At 36.4% G+C, this 25239-nt stretch overlaps 4 protein-coding genes across 5 annotated transcripts; 3 read left to right on the top strand and 1 right to left on the bottom strand.

The window, feature by feature from the left end:
* Positions 1-447: 447 nt before the first annotated feature.
* On the top strand, positions 448-3903 carry LOC111312565 (uncharacterized). The gene is made up of 2 exons (XM_022912953.2): positions 448-3105; positions 3274-3903. Exons 1-2 carry the CDS (start codon positions 471-473, stop codon positions 3639-3641), a joined length of 3003 nt encoding a protein of 1000 aa, XP_022768688.1. The 5' UTR covers positions 448-470; the 3' UTR covers positions 3642-3903.
* A 1279-nt stretch (positions 3904-5182) lies between these two features.
* Positions 5183-7732, top strand: LOC111312575 (putative cyclin-A3-1). Of its 2 annotated transcripts, none has more exons than XM_089767134.1 (8): positions 5183-5670; positions 5974-6206; positions 6327-6402; positions 6508-6584; positions 6705-6738; positions 6829-6978; positions 7063-7197; positions 7291-7732. In XM_089767134.1, the coding sequence occupies exons 1-8, from the start codon at positions 5305-5307 to the stop codon at positions 7402-7404; spliced, it is 1185 nt and encodes a 394-aa protein (XP_089623260.1). In that variant the 5' UTR covers positions 5183-5304; the 3' UTR covers positions 7405-7732. The 2 variants fall into 2 exon arrangements, with proteins under 2 accessions (XP_089623260.1, XP_022768699.2); XM_022912964.2 differs by having other exon boundaries at positions 6324-6402; positions 7291-7540.
* A 491-nt stretch (positions 7733-8223) lies between these two features.
* On the bottom strand, positions 8224-9068 carry LOC111312572 (zinc finger protein 7-like). The gene has a single exon (XM_022912962.2). It carries the CDS (start codon positions 8932-8934, stop codon positions 8368-8370), a length of 567 nt encoding a protein of 188 aa, XP_022768697.1. The 5' UTR covers positions 8935-9068; the 3' UTR covers positions 8224-8367.
* Positions 9069-17133: 8065 nt separating this feature from the next.
* Positions 17134-17980, top strand: LOC111312576 (MFP1 attachment factor 1-like). The gene has a single exon (XM_089767160.1). It carries the CDS (start codon positions 17307-17309, stop codon positions 17793-17795), a length of 489 nt encoding a protein of 162 aa, XP_089623286.1. The 5' UTR covers positions 17134-17306; the 3' UTR covers positions 17796-17980.
* Positions 17981-25239: the final 7259 nt, after the last annotated feature.

Below are 25239 nucleotides of genomic sequence, written 5' to 3' on the forward strand. Positions count from 1 at the left end.
GTAATTGAGTTTTGGGTTAAGTTTTGAGTAAAGAATTTTTAGTGACTTTTCTTATTCGAAAAGTCTTTCAGTTGTAAAATTTATTTGTTAATAGATTATGTTTAAAGTAAACCATTTTAAGTTGGACCGAAACAAATATATTTGTATGTTCTAATTCTTAATTTGAGCTTTCTATTTTGTTCATGGGTATTACGTGTGTGTATTAATTTTCCAATAATTACATCAAATCTTTTTTTGTCTCAAAATTTTAATTTTATGAGAATTGTTACAAAATTTTGATGTGATTTAACTATTAAGAAAAAAAAAAAGGATATTTTACAAAAGTTTACGTTAATTTAAAAATTTTTTTTTCTATGATTTATGAATCCTTGTTAACATTAGATTTCAGATTTCTATAAATACCATGCCTCAATGTTTTTGAACTCACATCTCAATCCCATTCTTGTACACGCAAACTACTTCAAAGAATCATGCCTTCCCCTTATCCCCGGCATTTTTCGTTTATGCTTTTCATTGTATATTTCAAATGCATCTGTCTCTTCATGGAATCAGCCACTTCCACTATTGTTACAGACAAGGAAGCCTTGCTCTCGTTCAAGTCACAAATAAGTTCTTCGGAGTTTCCAAATCCTCTTTCACAATGGGAGCAAAACTTATCTCCATGTAACTGGACTGGAGTTCTCTGCAACAAACTCAATACCAGAGTGATTGCACTCAACATCTCTGGCTTTAATCTTGCAGGGTCTATAAGCCCTCACATTGGGAATCTTTCATTCCTTCGTTCCCTTGAACTTCAAGGCAACCGACTATCAGGTGCACTTCCTGACCAACTTGGTAATCTTTTTCGTTTGAGAGTTCTAAATTTGAGCTCCAACAGCTTAGATGGTGTGATACCATCGAATATAAGCAAATTAACGGAGCTCAGAATTCTTGACTTGATGACAAATAAGATTACAGGAGTTGTTCCCAAAGATCTTGACCAGCTTGCCAACCTCCAAGTTTTAAACTTGGGACGAAACCTTCTCACGGGTACAATTCCACTTTCTATAGCAAATCTTTCGTTACTCGACAGTTTGAATTTGGGCACCAATGATCTCACTGGAACGATACCAACCGACTTGAGTCGTCTTCGAAACCTAAAGGTACTTGACCTCACTATTAACCATCTAACAGGAACTGTACCTTCTTCCATCTACAACATGTCTTCCCTAGGTTATTTGGCCCTAGCTGCAAACCAACTTTGGGGTAGACTTCCCTATGATGTTGGGGATAATCTCCCTAATCTTTGGGGTTTCAACTTTTGCTTCAATAAATTCACAGGTAGAATTCCAGGCTCTTTGCACAACCTCACCAATATAAAAATCATACGCATGGCATCCAACCTTCTTGAAGGAACAGTGCCACCTGGTTTGGGAAATCTTCCATTTCTAGAAATGTATAATATTGGGTTTAATAAGATTGTTAGCACAGCCGACGATGGTCTTGGGTTCATCACTTCTTTGACAAATAGTTCTCGTCTAAAATTTCTTGCTTTTGATGGCAATCTTTTGGAGGGTGTAATTCCAGAATCCATCGGCAATCTTTCCAAGGGGCTCTTAAAATTGTACATGGGGGGCAATCGTATTTCTGGCAACATACCACCCTCAATTGCCCAACTTAGTGGCTTGACTCTGCTTAATTTGAGTTACAATTCCATCTCTGGCGAAATCCCACCTGAGATTGGTAAACTGGAAAAACTGCAAATGTTGGGTTTGGCTGGAAATCAGATATCTGGTAGCATTCCAAGCTACCTTGGTGATCTTCGACAGTTAAACCAAATCGATTTATCAGGAAATCAACTGGTGGGTCAAATACCTTCTACTTTTCAGAACTTTCAGCAGTTGCTTTCCATGGATTTGTCCAACAATAGGCTCAATGGAAGCATACCCAAAGAAATTCTCAATCTCCCTAGTTTGAGCACTCTCTTGAACCTTTCTAGGAATTCTCTAAACGGACCTTTTCCTCAAGAGATTGGGCTAAAAAGTGTTGTTGCAGTTGACGTGTCCATAAACCGTTTGTCCGGCAGTATTCCCAGCTCAATTAAAAATTGTAAGAGCCTGGAGAAATTATTCATGGCTGAGAATATGCTATCAGGCCCAATTCCAGGAGAGATTGGGGAAATGAAAGGCTTGGAAACGTTGGATCTCTCATCCAACCAACTTTCTGGCTTCATTCCTTCGGATCTTCAAAATCTACAGCTTCAGTCGTTGAACCTCTCTTTCAATGACTTGGAAGGAACATTGCCGAGTGGTGGCATTTTCAAAAATCTTTCTAGGGTCCATTTGGAAGGGAACCCAAAGCTTTGCTTGCCCTTGGCTTGTAAGAACACACGTGGCCATGGAAGATTAGTTAAAGTTTATGTTACTATAACTGTAATTGCAGCTTTTGCACTGTGTTTCATAATTGCCTCGTTGTTCTATGTAAAAAAGGGCAAAGCAAAAATGACGACTTTTGAAACGCTCAAGAGGCAGCATCAGTTGATCTCTTACGGTGAGATCCGCAGGGCAACTTCGAATTTCAACCCAGAAAATTTGATTGGAAATGGGAGCTTTGGTTCAGTTTATAAAGCTTATCTTAAAGGCGTTCTTGTTGCAATCAAGGTCCTTGATATAGGGAGGACTGGATCTTGGAAGAGCTTTCTAGCAGAATGTGAAGCTCTGAGAAACGTGAGGCACCGCAATCTTGTCAAACTAATCACGTCATGCTCGAGTATGGACTTTCAGAATGTGGAATTCCTGGCCCTGGTGTATGAGTTCCTTGCCAACGGAAGCGTCGAAGACTGGCTCAAGGGAAAGAGAAGGAATGCAGATGGATATGGGTTAAATGTTATGGAAAGATTGAATGTGGCCATTGATGTTGCTTCTGCATTAGATTATCTGCATAATGACTGTGAAGTTCCAGTGGTGCATTGTGATTTGAAGCCAAGCAACATTCTTTTGGATGAAGACATGACTGCCAAGGTAGGAGATTTCGGGTTGGCAAGGTTGCTGATGGAGAAATCAGGCAGTCAACCCTCCATTAGCTCCACGAATGCCCTAAAGGGTTCTATAGGTTACGTACCTCCAGGTTAGTACCACAACAACATTTCTTACGATCTGTCACCTGATTACTTTTTCTACTACTTTGTTTGACGCGGTCATTTCTATTTTACTTTAAAAAGTTGTCTTGATCCTATCATTAAGCAATTCCGTGATCTGCCTCTAAGATTCAATTAATGAATCGGCTGTGCTGCAGAATATGGGCTTGGGGAGAAGCCGTCAACAGCAGGAGATGTTTACAGCTTTGGAGTGATGTTGCTAGAGTTATTTACCGGAAAGAGTCCAACCCACGAGAGCTTTGTGGGAGAACTAAATCTAATTAAATGGGTACAATCGGCTTTTCCCTACAACGTGCAGCAATTTCTGGATCCTGAACTGCTACTACTGGTGCAGAATTTGCAGTGTGATAGACAACCCATAAACCCAGAGATAGAATATGATTGCTTGACCACAATAATTGGAGTTGGACTAACTTGCACCTCGGTTTCTCCTGATGGACGGGTCAGCATGAGGGATGCCCTTCGCAAGCTCAAAACAGTAAAAGACACTCTCAACAACCGCTGACCTCCCACGAAAACAAAACACATGGATCATGAACTATATTGTTTTGTATGGTCATAAATTTTACCATAAAGAGATGGTAAAACCAAACTTTAATATATAATACTAGTAATAAGCTTTAAGTTGGTAAGGTTGAGCATTTGATGTGAAATCCCGACTCCATCCTGGTGCTGCCATTGTAGCTTGTAACTTTATGTTTTCGTTAGTGAAGCCGCTTCTGCATTAAGATTGTAAAATAATAATAGTGTTGCTTGATTGTGTTTAATTTGTCTTGGTTTATTTCCAAATTCTTATGAGGCATACGAATAAACTGGGGATTCGTCCTGACTCCTGACTCCCGATGCCATGGATTTTCTTTCCCTGAGACACGGAATTTCATAAAAATAATAGGGCAAAATCATTCGGATTTCGTAGTCCAACAGCTGATGGGCTTGGTTAAATAGTTTAGATGTGTTGAAGGAAAATAACTTACCATGGGCTTGTTTGGATCCCTCCCAAGCCATGATTCTTTTCGTATTGCACTATGCCTTGCGGTTAGAGGGCGGGTTGGGGGGAGGGGTTTAAAAATATATGGGAATGAAGCAAAATTTTAATAGTAAAGTTTCTTTTTTTTGGATAAATAAGGAATAGAATATTCAATACATACTAGTTTCTACTGTTCAAAAACTATTGACATACTTTTTTATATAAAGTTTAATAATTATTTGACATTATTTTTTTGTTATCAAGAAAATCATAGTTTAAAAATAAAAAAATTATAAGTGTTAAAAATATTATATTTTAGATATTATATTTTAAAAGTAATTATATAAATCAAATGAATTAATTTTTAAATTTATTTTAATATAATTTTAATATTAATTCATTGAATACACGTTTCAATTGATTTGTCTTATAATGTTAATGATAAATTAATAATGGATTATGAATTTTATCTAACATACTCTATTTCAAATTCAAATTTATTTTATATTTAGCATAAAACAAACGTCTCATAAATTAAGTTAACCTAAATCTAATTACAAAAAATATAAAGCGTACCTAAATCTTGCTTTATAGTAGTGGAAAATTTACTGCTACTAATTACCACCAACTTCTTGTATTTTACCATTGTTAAATGAACAAAAAGAGACACATGCACAATTTAGAAATGGCAAGAGGCACAAACTCTACCGCGCTCTGAAAATTTTTCCATTTTGGGCTTTAACTCTTTCACGTTTCAAAAGGAATTCAGGACAGCAGGCGGCTGAATTATGGAAAGTATGGAAAACTTGAAAGTAAGCCCGCGATGGTTTCCTAATCAAAGAGACCCCTCCAATCCCCAAAAACTCTCCTCTCTCATCTTCTGTTTTCAAAATTTAAAACCCCAAAAATTGGTTCACTAAAAATCGCGAGCCAAACTTCAAAAAGAGAGAAAACATTAAGTGTTTACTACAACTCAAAGCCCGAGTGCAGAGTTAATCAAATACCGCCAAGCACCCAAGTTTTGAAAACAAAATCCCAAAATGGCGCTTCTCATTTCACTCCCTTTTATTCTCCCTCTCTTTCCTTCACTACAAATCCCTGCCTCACTCTTCTCTTCATTTCCAAATCCTCTCCCCCCCTCTCTCTTTCTGCTATTGCAACGGCAAGAGGATTAGGCTGAAGAGTAAGGGAGAAAGAGGCAATGGCGGATCAAGAGAATTGTGTGAGAGTGACAAGGGCTGCGGCCAAGAAGAGGGCTGCTGAGTCGGCGGGGATAATGGACGAGAGAGTGATGAATAAGAAGAGGGTTGTTTTGGGGGAGCTTTCCAATTCGTCTAACGCTGTTGTTTCGGTGAATAAAGTTCAGGGAAAGGAAACCCAGAAGCAGCAGCAGCAGCAGCCTAAAGGGAGAGTGAAGACAAAGACGAGAGCGGTAAAGCCGGCGTTGAAGGTGAGGAAAGAGGAGATTGAAGATGAAAAAGCGGTGGATATTGATGCTAAATCTGATGACCCGCAAATGTGTGGGCATTACGTATCTGATATCTATGAATATCTCCGCCAAATGGAGGTATTTCTCCCTCTCATTCACTCTCTATTTAACAAGAATTCGTTAAGTTCGACAAATTTATGTTCTTTCCTAGGCAATGAATCTTTTCATGTTGAAAAACTCATTTTCCTCTTCTCCTAATCTGAATGACATCGTTTCAAAAGTGTCTGTTTTCATTATGGGATACTGCTTTAATTTAGCCATGGTAATTGAAATAGGGGATTTGGTTTAAATAAGCTGTTTGCATTGACAACAGGTTTTGTGTATATTGATAATGACTATTGAAAATTGGGATTTCTGATGAAATGATGCTATTAATATTAGGTGGATCCAAAGAGAAGACCTTTACCTGATTATATTGAGAAGGTGCAAAAGGATGTTAGTACAAATATGAGAGGGATTTTGGTGGATTGGTTGGTGGAAGTTGCAGAGGAATACAAACTGGTTTCAGATACTTTATATATGACCGTTTCCTACATTGATAGATTCCTATCTTTAAATGCTCTCAATAGGCAAAGGCTTCAGCTACTGGGTGTATCTTCAATGCTCATTGCCTCGTAAGCTTCTGATTCTTCGATATTCTGATGGTTTTTTTTTTTTTTTTTTTTGGTTTGAAATTATTGTAAGTGTTGTATTCAACTCTTTTTTTTTTTTTTTGCTTTAATTGTTTCAAGTAGAAAGTACGAGGAAATTAATCCTCCGAACGTGGAAGATTTTTGCTATATAACAGATAATACATACACGAGAGATGAGGTAAAATTCCCCTTCTTTCTACTTATTTCTTTTTTGCTTTTTCTCATTTTTCATTTGTAGACTACATTGCTTCATTCATTCATTAAAAGTTGGTTAAATGTGAAGGTTGTGAAAATGGAGGCAGATATACTCAAATCCTTGAAGTTTGAATTGGGCAATCCTACAGTTAAAACATTTCTGAGGTAAGAGTGGGTTAGAAAGTGAATTTGTGTTGAAAATGGATAGCAGTTACTGGCAACTGTTAAAATCTTAATGCTTTGTTGAACTAACTTGTGGTTTGTGTGTTCTCTGGTGTTTTTCAGGAGATTTACCAGAGTTGCACAAGAGGATTACAATGTAAGAAAAGTGCCCATTTTTCTTGCATTTGTTCTAATAAGGTTATTATTATCTGTTATTGACTGTATGATTGCTTTTGATCTTCTATAGGCTTCCAGCTTGCAGTTAGAGTTCCTTGGATATTACCTAGCAGAGTTAAGTTTGTTGGACTATGGATGTGTAAAATTTTTACCGTCTATGGTTGCTGCTTCTGTTATCTTTCTTACAAGATTCATAATTCGACCAAAGAGACAACCTTGGGTATGAGTTTCTTCTCTCATGGTATTTTATGGTTTTGATTTTTGTCCATAGGTGGCAAATATTTATTTATCATCTGTTATGTAGAGCTCTGCCATGCAACAATACTCAGGTTACAAAGCATCTGATCTGAAAGACTGTGTCCTTATTATACATGACTTATATTTGAGTAGAAGAGGAGGTGCACTTCAGGCAGTTAGAGAAAAATACAAGCAGCATAAGGTATGTACATGTAATAATATGATTATAATTTATGTTGTCATGTTTTAAAGGTTGTAATCTTATTGAAGTAATTTTGATTTTCTCTGGAAACAGTTCAAATGTGTGGCGACAATGCCTGCTTCTCCTGAGATTCCAGCTTCATATTTTGAAGATGTTCAAGAAGTTGATATTTCCTATGTTGAAGATGTTCAAGAGGTGAAAGTCTGACATATGTGATTTAGATTTGTGTAATTTCTATAATTCAACTTCTTGGAGAAGGCCTGAATGCGGGTGAAATGAATATTTGAACGCCAAAAGACTCATACTTGAGCTTGCTAATCTTGATTTGTTGAAAGACCCTTTAAGGATGGGGCACCAATGATGCAAGTGGTTAATGTTTGGCTATGTATGTCTGTCATTAGCGGTGACACTGACTTGTGAAGTGTTTCTAACATGAGCTGAACTTTAGTATTTTCACGATTCTTAGCAACAATTTTGAATGTAAGTGATTGTTTTAGCTTTTGAAAAGTTGAATGGTCAAGAGATGTTCTTTTAATTGATTTTTCAGTCCTCATGGTTGAAAGATATAAAACTATTTTGTTGATAAATAAATATCTTTCTCAGGAAGCATTGAATTTTCAAATTCTTAACCTACCTGTGAAAGTAGGATTCTGGTTTTCATCTAATTGATAAATTATCTTAAGACTTAATGCTGATGTAACACTCGATGTTGTTTAGGATTTCTGATTGTTCATGGATAGTCATATTGACACTTCATTCTGGATTTAGATTGTTTCAGGAATGTTGTACTTCATTATGAGTCAGGTAACTTAACTAAACTCAGATGTATCCTAAAATATTATAGCTTTGCTTACTCATTTGACAAATGTTGGATGATGCTGGAATGAAAATGGCGGAAAAAGACATTCATACTCACTTACGCTTCTCCCCAAGCAAGCTAACATCCTTCTGAACTTTCTGAACTTTCTCTTGCAGAAAGCGATCTTTACCTGAAAATCGGCTGCCCTGTGCAGCTCTAATAAAAGTATGAAATAATACTGCCAACAATTCTTATAAACAGATCTATGCGAAAGGAGTGATTTGAGCTTGGGTTTTGCTTGTATACAAGAAACCTCATGAAATAGGTATTAGAGAAACATTTTCAACTGATTTTATATAAGGATGCAGCAATTATAGCCGGAGGTCCAAGTCGATTGGCAGCAACTCTGGTCGTGGTTTAGATGGTTGGGAATCCACATGATAACTTCCTGGCCACTTCAAAGTTGTTTCTCTGTCAATGGATCCTGTCCATGCCCCCACAATCTCTTTGTTGGAATCATTGAATCTTGCACCAGGTCTCCATTCTTTATTCAGTTCGCACATAAGTGAATGGGGCTGAACACCAAGTGGCTGGATCATCGGCTTATTTACAGGCAAACCAATCATTGCCATCAGTCTCTCAGATTGGTATCGTCTAACTACTCCCCTCTCCCTTTTGTGGGCGTTCTGGTGGCCACCAAGTGCTTGTGAACTGCAGAACTTTCTTCTGCAAAAGTTGCAGGAGAAGATCTTATTGGGACCATATCTTGATTGGAAACCACTTTTTGAAGCAACGATATCCCCATGCCTGCCAAGACTCAAGCTTAGCCACTCTGTTGAATTGCCTCCATCGGTGCCTTCATAGTAGCCCTCATCGTGTCTTTCATTAATCTGATTATTAGCTGACATTTCTGCTACACCTTTGAGTTGGAAAGTCATCTTCACCTCTATGAAAACACCGAAAACCTTGAAGGTTTTAAAAGCTTTCTAAGATTAGATAAACTGTAGGATCAAAGAGGAACAACTAACGAGATGTATCGAAAGCAAATGAAATGGCAATAGATGTTTCCCAAGTTTATCTCGTTTCTTAGCGAATGGATCCATTTATTACTAGCATTCCTACTGCAGGGCTTCTGTCTTGTCAACAATTAGTCTCTTATCCTACCCCCCAAGGATAGAAGGAAAATGAAAAGGGAAAACTTTTTCCGTTTATTTCTTTTCATCGCACTTGGATTCCTAGCAACTCAAGAATCAATGTGGTGCAACAACAATTACAACACACTCATATCATAATCCTAAAACTTATACGAATTGCCTGCCATGATATATACGTTACTTTTGTCAAAAGATTCCAATGCTTGGTTACGTTTAGAAGAGATAGTTCAGACCGAAGTCTTTTGAGTTGTCTGCAGTTCACACTACACCAGTCTATCCACCATCAATCCATAACTTTTCTGGTGTACTAAATTGAAATTCATTTTATTGTGGATGGATGTTCAACAATGATTTGACGAGATTGAGAACTACTGATAATCTTTCATGTTCCATGAATAGAGGGAAGTAGCGAGAAGGACAAGGTTGATGGTCTCAACCTCTCATTTTGGTTGATTTTTTTTTTTTTTTTGCAGCCAGGCTACATACACTGTACTATATATGTATATATCTTCCAAGGTTTTATGCGTTTTCCAGATAATGAAGCACCACTTAAATCCAGTTTTCTGCCATTGTTCCTACTTATGACCGGACATGTCAACTTGCTGCAAAATCATAACATTTAATGAAATGATGAATATTCTTCAGTCTCCTTTCATGTGGCTTGTTTTGCATCGATGGCGATTGATAGTAGTAACACAAAGGTGGGGTGATCATATATTTCCATGTTCTTTGTCTTTCCAAAAAGAAACATTAATTCGACATTCCCTGAAGTTGTGGTGGGCAATGCCAATGGAATATGTAGTTGTTTTCCAAATGACATGAGCACTTCCTTCAAGCAATTGGTTTAAAGTTGATATTGCGCTAGCAAGTGCATTGACCACAAGTGTGAAAGCATGTGGAATAATATCATATGACGCATGGATATGACTTATGACTTGGATAAATGTAATACAACATGAATCTAAGTAAATTGAATGCATGATTCTTGTAATTTACGATAATTTTGTGTGAGTTTTGAATTGAAAGAATGAAAAAAAAACTTTTGAATCATTAGGATAAAATCGATAGCTCAATTTAATTAGTAAAGATTGAGTTAAAGATTCCAAGTTATCATAACAATTTGATATGAACATGATTCTTGAAATTAAGTTGCAAAGCTTATGGATGCAAAGAATTTTTCTGTTTTGTTGCATTGCGACATGGAGAATTACATCTGAAGTAGACGCCAAGTATGTGCCATTTGGAACTCTCTCATTTGCTGGTAAGTTGCTGCCGACTCTTGAAATTGAAGCTTCATTGTGATGAGAAGGCAACGATAGTGGATTGATGAGTCAGGAGATTGAACTTGAAGCTGAGGATTGTAACGTCCATCGGTACCTTATCTTAAAAATAGCAATAACTTAGTGGTGATTGGTGAAAGGTGTGACAATTTTTTATAAAATGTTTCTCTCCAAATGGAATGCGCGAAAGTACCAAATGCCCAACTTAACTGATCAAATGATGGGATGGTTCCCTAATACATCGATCACTACTGAAATTCCCTTTGAACAAATTTCTTAGCGGAGGTAGTTATCCAAAGCAAAATAAACCGCTCAAAGGCTAAAACCAATATAGCAAGTAGGGGTGGCAATTGAACCATTTTGGTTTAAAAAAAAAAAATCAAATTGTATCAAGTTTTTGGTTAAATTTGGGTTTTTAAAGTGACACTGATTAATTGAGTATGGCTCATATCAAATTAATCATTCGGATTGAAGTTATTAATTTGGGTAAAATGCGAACAAATTTAGAGTTGGGTTACTTTTGATTCACTCTAACTATAGGTTAACGGAAAGGTGTTGGTCATTGAGCTTCTTTAATTTTAACGAGGTATCAAGCCTTTTTGTCAGACTTCAAACAAGAAAAGAAATGTGCCAAGCCTGATAGGCGTTTGTGTGGCGCCATACAAAACATTGAGCTGCTAGGCTTGTCTTGGGTGAAAATTGAGCTTTGGGCTGCATGAGTTTGCATGGTTCTTTATAAGATCCACTCCCCAAGGCTGGTTTCACCAGACGTTGAATAATGATTACTATAATTTCCAGTAAAAAATTATTATTTTATGGTACTTTTCTAAAGATGTAATAGTGCTCGAATGCTAATTTTTGAAGACCGAGTCATTTTCCCTTCATGACTAGGTAGTTGGTAATGAATAAAAAAATATCACCATTTTTAGGCCCAAGGCCCGTATGGTTAGGTAATGAGGTTGATATACAAGGTCGAAAATTGGGCACAATTGTTTATTGTGTTGGATGGTTACGTTAACACCTTTACTTGTTCAGGTATAGTATTTTTTTCAATTTAATTGATTAAACATATACTAATTAAAATTGATCATGTGCACAATTGACGGGGAAATTTTGAAAGCAAAAGAAATACTTATACTAGTACGTCCAGCTGATTATCTTTTCTAATACTAGTATTGCACAATTGGGGTAGTTCATTTTACATATAGTGCTCGTTTTTTTTAAGTGTTGTTGTAAATTTTGAATCCCAGCTATCTTGTCAAAAGTTTTGGCTAATATTCATTTGAAAATTTGATTGAAAATTTTTTACAATTAGACTTTTAATTATTTTATAAAAAATTTAATTAAAGATTCATTTGAAAATTTGATTGAAGGCCCTCACTATATAAAAAATTACATTTTATGACTGAATCTCTCTCAAACCGACTGTAATTTTGTCAAACAAATCCCTCTGGTCTGTTCTCATGACAATCCACCAGTCACAGAATGGAGCAAATTTAATTAATCAGCTCTATTAATACGGTTAAGTAGTACTTGAACACGATGATTTCCTGTACTTTCATAACTGGGATGCCATATATTCAAAAGTTACTGGGAAGAACCTTTAGGTGTTTAATTTGCACATGACAAGACCATTCAGAACGTGTACTTTAAGCAAAGATTTGTTTATACCTCTAAAACAACTATATATGTATACATATTCTTTGGTCTTTGTTTGACACGAAATGTGCTTTTGCATGTAGAAGGAAAAAACGAAAAAGTCCTTGGAAGAATAGCATGGCTGATAGCTGGTGGGCTCAGATACTCGAAAATCACTTTCTTTTTTCTTCTCTTTTTCTCTGGCCTCTGGGATGAAGTAGCTATAAAGAAAAAATTGACTACTCTCCATAGCAGACAAATAAAACTCAGACAAAGATAAAGCACAAAAGCCAAGATCTATATATACTATAGTACTATCTATGATATATTACTATAAATTGGACTTGGAGCTACCCTTGTTTTAGGGACTGAAAGCCAGAAGAAAAAAGTTCTCGGAAAGAACGAAAATTATACTAATATTCTATTATAAAGAAAAGCAAAAGAAAAGTGTGTTCTTCGTGAGATGCGTCCCGTGTTTGCAGGGTATACTCAATACTCTACATCACCTTTTCTTTAGTTATGTTTTTTCCTACATGTCCAAACGAAGCCACTTGGCTTTCCCTGTTGAGTGCCTTTTCTTTCCAACCCTTGCCCTTATCCCATTTGTATGCATTTTTTTTTCGTTTCTTTGAGGAAGTAGTGGAAGATTTTAGATTTCTGATCTCTTTCTTTCTCGCCCACTAAGAAGAAAAAATAAACCACGATTTCTCTCTTGGTGCAAAAGCATGCACTTTCGACCGTCTCTGCAAGTGCCGCTGTTGCAGAAACTAATGGTCGTAATGTTGTTGCTCTCTCTGTTAGTCTCAGGAGATGATCAGAAGGAAGAGTCAACGCTTGTTGCCATGAACGGTCATTCACCAGCTGCTAAAGAGAAGCAACCAGTGAAGCAGCTGCAGCAGCACCACCACCAACGTTTGAGGCATTCCTTTGATGTATTCTTTTCAAGCAAGAGGAAAGTTCCAAACGCCTCGGATCCACTCCACAACCGTTGAAGCTTTATTTTGATCAATGTTATGTTTTCTGAAAGATTAGTTAAAATGGGGAACATGTGAAAAAGAGAAGGTGGAGGCCATTAAGCACGGCAATGTTTGTTTTTTGCATTGCGCATTTTGTCAACGATGGTGGGGTTTTGTGGGGATCCTCCTTTATCTCAGTGAATTACGTTTGCATCCATGTTTTCAAATTTTGTTGTAATTTTAGGACTTTTTGTCAGTTGTCATCCATATTTTGTATTGTCTATACCGCAATATATGTGTAAATGAAATATTTTATTAGTGAAGAAACTTGGTCTACAATTATTTGAGTGCGTGTTCCTTCCGTTGGTTAGTTCCCACTTACCAAAACAAATTTTCCTTTATGCTGTCCCTTAGCTCTTTTTTAGTTTTTTTTTCTTCTTCTCCAAGTTTATTGCTTCCTTGCACTTTTCAGAACCTCATAATACCGAAAGACTGAGTGATTGCTTTTAATAGTAATAGGTTTCAGAGGTTTGGTGGTATCAGAGAATATCTTCTCAACATCTCTTGCTCTAGAATTATAGAATTGTTCTTGTCCATTTGTTTCATTGCTGCCAGTATTGTTCTTATCGGTTATTGAATGTATTGTCAATTAAGTTGCAGAAAAAAATTGAGTTCTTTTTTTTTTTAGTGCAAGAGAAACATTGTCCTTTATTTTAAGCTAATAAAGATACTAATGAAAGGTTAACTCCGTACAATGTTACTCTGGCACACTATATTAAGAACAAGTGAAATATATAATTTTGGTTGATACTTGACAGTTTTAGGGTTTTATTCCTTCATGAAGTCGTCCTTTGTTTCTTCGTCTGTCGTTGTCAAGAAACAAAGAGCTAGCTCAACCACTAATTAAGCCATAAATGGTGCCTCATTTACAACCATTGGCTGAATCAGGGTTTCCTCTCGCTTTGGGTGATAAGTTGCAGAAAAAATTTGAGTTCTTTCTTTTTTAAGTGCAATGGATAAACATTGTCCTTTATTTAAGCTAATAAAGATACTAATGAAAGGTTAACTCCGTACAAAGTTACTCTGGCACACTATATTAAGAACAAGTGAAATATATAATTTTGGTTGATACTTGACAGTTTTAGGGTTTTATTCCTCCATGAAGTCGTCCTTCTTTATTTCTTCGTCTGCCGTTGTCAAGAAACATCTTTGTTTCTTCGTCTATCATTGTCAAGAAACAAGAGCTAGCTCAACCACTAATTAAGCCATAAATGGTGCCTCATTTACAACCATTGGCTGAATCAGGGTTTCTTCTCGCTTTGGGTGATGAGACATGGAACATGTTACTTGTACTAGACAAGAGGTTCGAGTTTCAACTGTTGATATTTTTGGGAGAATAATTCAAAATAATTTTCAAAGCCAAGCTGAGGCATACCAAAACTTGGAAGCTTGATTTTGTTACTTCGTAAGTAATATATATGATTGGTTTATGTACCTAGAGTTATAGGGAAGGCCTGATTTTAAGTAAAGAGTTGGCTACTTAAGCTTTGTCAGATAACTTCGGCCACTTAGATCGGAGAGTTGAGCTTTAGGTACTTGAATTCTCAAAACAGAAAATTAAGCCATAAGCATCCAAAAAGTTACTCAAAGACAACCAGTTTATTTTTGTAGCGAAACGAGAAAGTAGAAACCAATGCAGTCGTACATTTTTCTCTTTCTCCATATGAGAGAGATATCAGATGTCGTTTTTCTTTTCTTTTTGAATTTGATGGCAGGGATATCGGATTATGTTAACCGAAGCAATGAGAATTGCGAAGTTAGGTCTTAGGAGGGGGACCCTCTGTCAAATGGAATCGTTTCCTGGAGCTGACATTACGCAAAGGCATTGCTGTATAGATTTTTGCAGGGGAGACCCTTCGCATCGAGAAGCAAAATTTTGAGCTTTGTTGACCATTGAAAGCAGTACGGACATGGAAAGATGCTCACACAGAAGGGCGAGTTACGGTGATTCCAATTGGCCTGATCATTTCTACACATCTGACCCCTCCCCTACAACTTTACAGAATTTTTTAATCTCAAACTAAAAACTTCTTCCTGTCTGCTGAAAGCAATGTACCTTTATCAGAAACTTTCTCAGACAATTTCTTTGTTTTATTTAATGGGCCTGGGACACGGAAACGAATAACAATGGTCTCAGGTGTGCTAAAAGTATAAGATTATAAATTTACTGTAGTTATTAGTGGTTTCTCTTTATTTGTTTCTTTAGGCGTGCATTACCAGTATAAAATTACTCTTTTACGATGGGCTGGCTGCATGAATTGGTTTTACAGGAAATTGGCTTTGAGTTCTCAGGAAAGTTTCCTGTGACTCTGAGAATATCGATTACTTACCCCGGAATTGTGGCTTTATTTTCCAATAGGCTCGGCTGAAATTCCTTAATATTTACAGTTAGTGTTCCGGATGCTGATTTGGGGTGGATGATTATGCAAGCTAAATTGCAAATGGAAAAATTTTGTGAAAACATCTTTGTCATGAGTAAATCCGTGAAGACAAATACTTCATGAAATAGTAATTTCATCATTTTCAGATAAAGATTGACATGTTCAGTAGCATTATCGTTATATAAAATACATGGTATAGTAACTTTTTTTTTTCATGCTTTAGTTTTAGGAAACTGAAAGTCATATTAAGCATATCCAAGCAAAGAAAGGCTGCCTCGGTCTCTGCAATCAAAAGGGTGGAGAGCAATTTATCTGGCTGCATGGGACGTCACCATCACAACACAAACTGCCATTGCCCCGGAGGGCCTAACAGCGGCGTCAAAACGGACTTCTGCAAACCAAGAGGAAGGTAGATGTTGTTAATAGGTAGCGTTGTATAATATTTACTAACAGGGCTGCAACCTTGGATGGGGATTATTTTACTTTCAACAAAAATTCCTTTGGACGTGGGCTCCCTAGGTCAACCATTGGAGAAGCCCTTAAGCCTGAAAGGTTTGAAGCAGTCTCATCCATTGGGACTTGATAGGGGACAGCATGTCCAAGCGTGAGGATTTTAGGAAAAAATATATTCATTCATCTATCTTGTAAAGAAACAAAGAACTGATGTATATACACACACACACAAAGTAATGAACGGTGATCAGCGTTAATCTAGCCTAAAGATCAGGAATATAAAAATCTACAGTATACAAAATTTTACTCTAAAGGAAAACAAATCAAGAACGAATCCTAATTCATATGCAAATCTTGACTTTTACCATTACAAATTTGGCTCTAAGCGCTTGGATGGGGTTGCGCATAGTTTACCCAATTGCCTACAGTGTTTTGAATGGAAAAGAGTTGGGTAGTGCCATAGTGGGTTGGCATTGGCTGCATTAATTCAATGCTTTGAGTGGGAAAGAATTAGCTAAGAGGAGGTGAACTTGACTGAAGGGACAGGAATCACCATGCCAAAAGCTAAGTCCTTTGTAGCTAAGTGCAATCCAAGCAAATCCGTGATTAATGTTCTTTCAGAGCTATGAGTTACTTGTGTCCTGTATCAGATAGTGGCAGCTGTCCCAGGCTTGAGTTTGAGTTTGTTCTAGTAACAGGAACTCGAGTCGTCTAACAAGTTAGATTTCCCCGTTCTTAGTTTGACAGTTGGTTTTTGGCACAATCATAGTTACACTTCGACTCCTTGCCCGTTTCAGTTTGTTGTAAACGTTATCCCATGCTGTCAAATAAATGGGCCAAAGCCTGCAACCAGACAAAAGCCCTTGGTGTTTTGGTAACAGTTTTGTTTCCTATTTTTTATATTTCAACCGGCTTGAGTGTCGGACAATGAGAGAAACATGCTTTGTTACATAAAGTAAGCCCATGGGGCTTAACTGCTCAACTTGTATGAAGCTGAGTAAGCTTATTTCTTTTGGTTGATTGGATCGAGTAAGGTTGCTTCTTTGGCAAAAAAAATTCCTTTATTGCCTTAAACGAAAATCAATGAGGAAGGCTACGTTACGTCGTCAGAAATTGATTCGTTGACAACCAAATCAAAATCAACTAAACAATAAAAAAAATGATAGAAATTTCGATATTAAAGTGTTTTATTAATTGAAAACTAGCATTTATAGCATTTAAGACATGGGCAGATCTAAGTAAAGTTGGTCGGTCCATTTCATTTCAACCCACACTCGGCCCACTTTCAGTTCTTTGTTTTCTTTTTCTATTTCCCTTGCAAAAATTTCCGCTCCCAAAACTCGAAATCCCATTGTCCAGTCGCGACTCGAAGTCCCAAACCAAAAGAAATGGCCGATCCTGATTCCGCCGTTACTCAAGGCTCCGCCGCAGAAGCGACAGAGCCCCACCAGACCCAGACCCAAGCCCAAGTAGACGACACAGCCGCCAATCTTAATAATCTTACCCTCCGAATTTGGCCCCCCAGCCAACGAACCCGCGATGCCGTCATTAACCGTCTAGTCGAGACGCTGTCTTCCCAATCCGTCCTTTCCAAACGCTATGGAACGATCCCGAAGGATGAGGCGTCCGCCGTGGCCAAGTCAATCGAAGAGGAGGCTTTCTCGGTTGCCGGTGCTTCGTTCTCCGCCGACGACGATGGCATCGAGATCCTTCAAGTGTATTCCAAGGAGATCAGCAAGCGTATGCTCGATACTGTCAAAGCTCGAGCTGGTGCCGCCTCCGCCGATGCTCCGTCAGGTCCGGAGGCAGACACAAAAGACTCGGGAGCTGCGAGTGATGAGGAGATTTCATCCCCGTCCGTAGAGGCAGAGGCTTGACTTTGAGGATTCTTGTTTCTCTCTTTGTCTCTCTTTAGGGTTTTTTAGCTTGATAATTAGTATTGCTAGCGTTTCCTTAGATCTGTTTGCACTGACTATGGATATTTCGGAATGCTTAATTGCTTATATGCGATGATAATAATATCTGTAATAATATTTATCGGGTTTTTTTGGGTTTTCTGTAATCTTTGTGGAAATGTGCTTGATTTTTATGAGTTGATTGGTGTTTGTTACTCTGTTCATTGGTACAGCGCAAAATGCTGCATAAAGGGTGCTAGAAATTTGGTTATTGATGATTTATTTTCCACCAACTCATCAGCATTCTATACCTTTATTCACTGTTTGTTCTCTCATGATCTGTTTCAGCAAATGCAGTCATTAGTTTCACAGGAATTAGGCAATGCTGTTTAGAATTTGCATCTCTTAAAGGCAGAACATTACTGAATCCAGAGCAATCGAGTTGAAAGTCTTTTGAAGAGTTTACATGTAGAAAGAGCTCTAAGCGGTAGAGGTTTCTGTATTTTGTATGGATCTGATAAATAGTCTCAGTATTTCTTCAATTCACTTTTATTGTAATTCTTCCTAAAATACTTGTTGGTTTGGAAATTTAATTTGTGTTAGTAAAGATTCTTAAGTGTGCTAGAGCCATTAGGATGTGGAAGCTCTGTGAGGTTTATGCTGTGAATTAGAATTTAGAATGCAAGGGATGACTTATGTGCTATAGAACAAGTATGAGTAGATTTTCAATGAAAATGCATTCTTATTAACTTATCTTTGTATAGTCTTTTGGTAATATAAACATACAATTGATATTAATTGATTGTAAGACACATTGCTCATGCATGTGCTTGTGTCAAAATAGGAATAATGCTTTAACAATTTTTTCGTGTTTTTAGTTCACAAGCTATTTTCGTGTTTTTAGTTCACAGGCTATTTTCATGTTCCATAATTTTGTAATGTATGTGTACAGTATGTTTCCCTGCCAGAACATCGTTCTGTGTTAACCAAGTTTTAGCCAACTGTTATATATGTGAGCTTCTATTCTCAAAAAGTCTGTTATTCTTTGAGTTCTTTTCTTGCATATATAGAAGTTTTGTAGGAAAGAAGTAACATCAGTAAAGTAATCCCTTTTAACCAAGAATGCTTTGGGCATGTTACAACTTTCTAGATCACTCTGTGTAACCTAGCTTCATCTTTCAACAATTTAGAAAAGGATCATTTGAGCTTGATCATGAGGTCAATGTTTTCCATATATTCATATCCATGACCCTGGAAATATCATAGAGAATTCTGTCTCTTGTCAAACTCACCCCTGCAGGGTAATCTACAATATCTTTGTGAAGGGGCACTGCTTGTCTGCTTTCTTCTATCAATTGATGCTTAGCTATTTGTTGAACTTAAGAGAAAATACCTTTAAATTGATTATATCAGGGTAGGTTCATTTCTTTTTTCCTGCAACACTTATTATATGTATGTTTCAGTTCCTTGCACATGTTTGCTTGTGGATTCTTTTCGTTAAATCATACTTTATGAGTCGGTGGTTTTATTGTGATACACTGTACTTTAATCTGTGTCATGTCTACTGTCGATCATACTCTCAACTTAAGTATTGCAGGTTTTTGTGATTAAGTGCATGTGCACATATACTCACTGTGAAAAAGCTCTCCTGAGTTTCGAGAAAGGTTAATTTCCAAATTTGTGCCATGTTAGCGCGTCAAATTTTGGCTAAAATGATATTTTCACTTCCAAAATTCTCTTCCTCCATACCTTTTTGTCCCTACTTGTTTATGACTGATGAATCCTGTGATTGACCGTTGGAGATGGGGGTCAAGAGATAGAAGTGAGCTTTAGAAGTGGAAGTTAGTTCTAGCCTTGAAGTAGTCGGACATTTTTATTTATGTTGTAATAACGTCATTGATTTGAATTCCATTTCCTGCGCTGATAACTCTCCTGCTGTCTGTCCAAATTGTCCGACTGTGTTTATGACAACCGACAAACAACCGTGTTTCTACTTGCCCCGCTCTCCTCCCTGATTAGTTTAGTTGAAGACTATTCCAAGTTTCTTCCTAGAGAACTTTGTGGGCCTATGGCGCGATGAAACTGAATATGTCCGTTGCTTTTGGACATTTCTTAAATTAGAGTAAGAGATTTTTGTTTGAAATTTCAAATTTGGTCCTTTTGTGAATGTTTTTGCACGGAGAAAATTGTTGGTTCAGCAACATTATCCTTCAAGTTTCAACCGAGCTTTAGGTTTGTATGGCGAGCAAGCCAAGTGGGGGACAAAATATTCTTAAAAATTTAGCACAAAATATGCTTTTACACAATAATTCTTGAGAGGAACGATTAGCTCAATAAGTGTAAATTGTCAGTTTCGTCCTCTTTATGAGCCTGAGATCATAATCATATGGGTCAACAATTCGAATTTCTTAGTTACAGAAAGCCCTTCTCAAGGAAGTAGGTCTGCCAAACCCGCTACCTCTTTCGGTTGAGTCAGTTACGGCTTCATCAGCTTGAGCTCGCTAAAGAAACATCTCCCAAAGCAAGAAGAAATTTAAGAGGCGGAGTAATGGAGAGCCGATCTCTACCCCTGCACCCACTCAAGTGTCGTTAAACCGGGCAGAATACTTTATGAAATGAGCGGAGTAGCCGAAAATATAGCAAAAAAGGCTATTTCAATAGCGGCGTCCAAAATGCCTATAAAAACTCAATTCATTATTTCAAGATAGGAATATAAAACCAAAGGAAGGAAGTCTTGGGAATAAAAAAAACAATTGCGGGTTTCCTTTTTTTTTTTTGACAAACAATATTTCTTCTTTTCTTCGTCCTTTGTTCCATTGAAAGAAGAGATTAAAAAAAAATGATTCAACCTCGGACCCATTTGAATGTAGCAGATAACAGCGGGGCCCGAGAATTAATGTGTATTCGAGTCACAGGTGCCAATGCCTAATCGAGTAGTCCCGGTAGCTTTATCGATAAAAGCTTGGTAGTCAAGTGTATCTGTCACGGATCGAAATTTAAATTTTGAATTCGTGCGATTTTGAAATTTAGATATTCACTTTTTCAGCATCTCGGATTAGTTTATTTGTTACGGTTCACATTCTTATAAGATATTATCCATTTTGATTTTTCTTACCTCACGATTTTATCTTACAAAAGGTACTTCACAAGGAAGAAGTGGTGTGAACTTTTTTATATTTCGGTGACCTTTTTTATTATGTTCAATGTGAAATTCAAGACTCTTCCTTAGGTCCGTGATATTCTCCCGCACCTAATCTCGTGACGCCTTCGTCACGAAGGCTAGTCACCCTGCTTACCTCTTTCGAGGTGCTTGGCATGAATTGAACGATTTAGGGTTGGTTTTGATACCATTTATCACGGGTCGAGACTTAAGCTTCGAATCCATGCGACTCCAAGACCTGAACATTCACCCTTCCGATATTTCGGATCAGCGTACCTACCACAGTTCACACTCCTGTGAGGTATTATCCGTTCTGGGCCCCTTTGACCTCACGATTTTGTGCTACAAAAGACGCTTCATAAAAAAGAGATGATGTGAACCATTTTATACTCCAATGACCATTTTATTATGTTCGATGTGAAATTCAAGACTTTTTTTAGTTCCGTAAAATATCCTCTTTGTTTTCAGGGTCACGGGCCAAAAGACGATTTTTATAGCTACTTTTCAATAATGTCAAAGTTTAATCTCCACCAGTTGTTTCTTGTTGGTAGACGGAAATGGCCAAAGGACTCGTATATCCGCCATATCCAATGATTTATCTACCTCGGTGATGTTAATTGCTGAGTTTTGAGATTGCAAGGTAGTAATATTTGAAGTTCAACCTCGTAAACTTTCACCAGCATTTCTAACAATTTGATGACCTTTAAGATGGGCTTGTCCACAATATTTGACTAGAAGTTTCCCATTCTTATATTTTGGTGCACAGTGCGCACACACATACATCCTGAACCTAACACACAATGACAGAAGAAGATCGTGCCCGAGAATAAAGTTAGGTTACTGTACAAACATTTGCAGAAGATGAAATGGAAAAATAAAATTTTATGCTTGGTAAGAATAATATAACAAGCATAAAGAAACCCGAAAAGTTAAAGTTAAATTATGTCGACGAAAAGAATTGAAACAGAGATTGAGCTGTAGCACAAAAAAAAAAAAAACTAATTAAGCAATGTCATTGAAATATGACATGCTTAAATTGTAATTATATTTTCAAACTTGGAGTTTAATTCAGATCATTTGTATAATTATATTTAAAAAGTAAAATTAAACAGATTTTAGATTTAAATTGAGAATCTGAATTTTTTTTTTTATTCTCAAACTAAGATCTTTTTTGTAAAAAAAGCTTAATTATATCCTGATTTTTATTGGAGATCAATATCAAATTCTTTATGAAATCAAGATTAGTTGTTTCTTTGGTGGAGTCTATCACCGTAGAAATTTAAGTCTTTTTAACAGTGCTTTTAATTTCTTGTCCATCTCGATTAAGCTCAATGGACAGACTATCAAGAATGCTATTCGCTTAAGGTCCACGACCAAAGAAAACAGCCAAAGAAACTAAAATTTTGCAAATGAAACCCATTTCCAGACTATCAAGAAACATAAACACAAAAAATATATCAGCTAAATCTAATGTGCATTGAGAGATCAAGTAGAAGTATACATTATAAAACGAGGCAGGCAGTCAATAGTACGCAGACTGTAACATATTGGCCCAGTCAAAGCTAACAGGTGATGAAATATCTACTGATCTTCCGTCTTTTGTCATGATTTTCTTTTCGACTTCGATGGGTTTTGACTTAGATTACATAATTAATTAGATTTCTTAATCCCTTGCGGCGTCTCCTTTCAGATTATTTACATTACATGACTTCTTAGTGTTTTGCAGGGGGGAAAGAGACTTGATTTTGCTGACAATCACACATGCACATCATCGTCGTCATATTCAAAAAGTATATGATTTCTATACTTGCTTTTAAAGGAATGAAAAAACAAATCTCCCTGTTGTCCTAGATGAAGATTAAAGAGGAAAAAAATTCTACAGCTTACAAATCTGTGCACAACCTCCGCGTCCTAGGATGGAAAACCAAAAAGAAAATTTTAAGGTCCAAGAAATGCTTAAAATTAATGTCCAGGACCTCTTTTGCTTGGTCCGGAGGCTAATATAAATGTCAAGCTCATAAATGAATTACGATTGCTGGAGTTGTTTGCTGAGACGGCAAACGAAGGCACACCAACCGCTTCATGATCAGCACCCCCTTGTTCTTCGTATCCTCGAACAATGACAATGTCCTTCGTTGATCGAAGTGCTCGGCCATGGACAGCAGCGAACTCTGTTGAAACCAACAACGCCAATAGACCCAGCACGAAAAGAATACGCTTCATTGATGAATAAGATGTTGAGCTGTTCTTGGTCATCGACATGATAACGTGTTCTAATCTCTGAACTTGTCTCTCACAACAAATGCTCTATCAATTGGATAGTCTTTGAAATATAGCTATGGGGTATTGCTAGCTACCCACTCTATATATACAAGGATCTTGCTTGATCTGGACGGTGAAGAGCTTTGTCAATGTAGGACCTTTAACAGGATTGTTTGACTCAGCCTTTTCCTCTCTTTTACTATATTTTATACAATTTGTGTTTACTTTTTTTTTTTTTGGGGGGGGGGGGGGGGGAGGTGGCGAAATCGGTAGCTATGGCAAGGATATACGTGGGAGGTGAGGTTGGAAGAAACAGAGCTAGCTTTTACTTTGAAAATTGCTTTGTGGTGTTCGAATTTGACTTTACAATTCCGGGCTGCAGATAACATACAGCATGAAGTCACAGGAAAGAAGGCAAGAAATTCCCAAATTGGGAAGAAAATTTAAAGCCAAACGGACATTTAGACAAGCAAACCGTAGTAAAGCAAGTGAGCCTTTTTTTATTTTTTTGGCATGGTCACGTTCGACCCAGATTGCTTTCACACGCTTTCCCAACATCAAACGCGTGTGTTTCCATCCGGTACGCGGTCCTTTTCTTTTTTTTTTTTTCTGCAAATTGATATATTATTTAATTGATTTATTTATTTTGATGGAAAATAAATAGAACATTTTAATACTATAAGTCAACGTGTCTCATCTTTTATAGCAACCCCCCCAAAAAAAAAATTTAGACAAAAGGCTTTTTGATGCATTTCTTCGAACTTTTGATAAAATATAGGACGTTTGGTGAACTGTCTTTCTCTGAATGCAAGACGGTGCATACAAACATGAAAGAGGTTTACATGTATATGTATTTGTCGGAGCAAACCCTTCTCCTTTCTCAGACATAATTTGTTTATTTTCTTAATTTTAGAAATTAAAAAAAACCAATATTCGAATATTTAATTAAATAATTAAATCATTTTTTTTATTAAAAGGACAGAATTCAAATCTTCTTTAACCTAATAAAAAAAACCAATATTGAATCTATATCTTTAATAATAGTACTAGATTATTAATTGTTAATAGGAAAATCCTCGCACGATGCTGCGTGAGTTATAATTGTTTTTAAAAAATATAAATTGATAATTTTATTGTATTACTTTAAATTGAAATTTATTAATAATTTTTTATATTATTTTGTTAAATTATTTTATAGAAGCAATTTGTAAGTTTTTTTTAAAAAATACAAATTTACTAATAAATTTTATATATTTTATATTTTAAAATTATTTTAAATTGTGATTTTCAAAAGAAATTATCTAAAAGATAATGAACAATAACAAAAAAATAAAAATAAGACAAATAAGAATAATACAAAAAAATATATCTCATTTTTCTTTTTTATAATTTTCCCTTCCTCATTTCTCTCTTTCTTTTACTAAAAAACTCAGTATATTTTTAGCCAATGCAAAAAGAAAATTAATTTACTAAATATATACTTGTTAATATTTTTGTGAAATTATTTTAAATTAGAATATTTTATAAAAATTAGGAAATAGGAAAAACAAAAAATGGCATAAAAAATGAAACAAAATAAAAAAGTCCAAAAGCTTTTTTTTTTCTTTTTTTTTCCTCTCTCACCATTATAAAAATTATGTATAATGTTATATTTAGCACTAACTACTTTTCAAAGGCTTCAAAATTCATGAAATTGTTCTCTAAGACTGAGGTTACTCACCAATGTACATAGCTCCATTGAAGGCAGGCAGATGTCCATTTGCCAATCAGCATTTTACTATCATTCTGTTTGAAAGAGTTTTGCATTGGCAAAGTTTAGCTGTCTATGTCAGAAGCTTTTCAAAGTAGTAGATTAAACAAGTTGAATAAGCAGATGGGACATTTTGAAACAAGGCATGAGCGTGTTCGAAAATTTCAACATTCCCTTTCCTAGAATATTATGCTCTTGTGATCAATGTGGTCGACCGCTGGGAATTAATTAGAAAAGGATTTCAGTTTCAGTTG

The sequence above is a fragment of the Durio zibethinus genome, chromosome 1, assembly GCF_047325235.1.
Source record: "Durio zibethinus cultivar Kanyao isolate XHJ-2024 chromosome 1, ASM4732523v1, whole genome shotgun sequence".
Taxonomy (NCBI): Eukaryota; Viridiplantae; Streptophyta; class Magnoliopsida; order Malvales; family Malvaceae; genus Durio; species Durio zibethinus.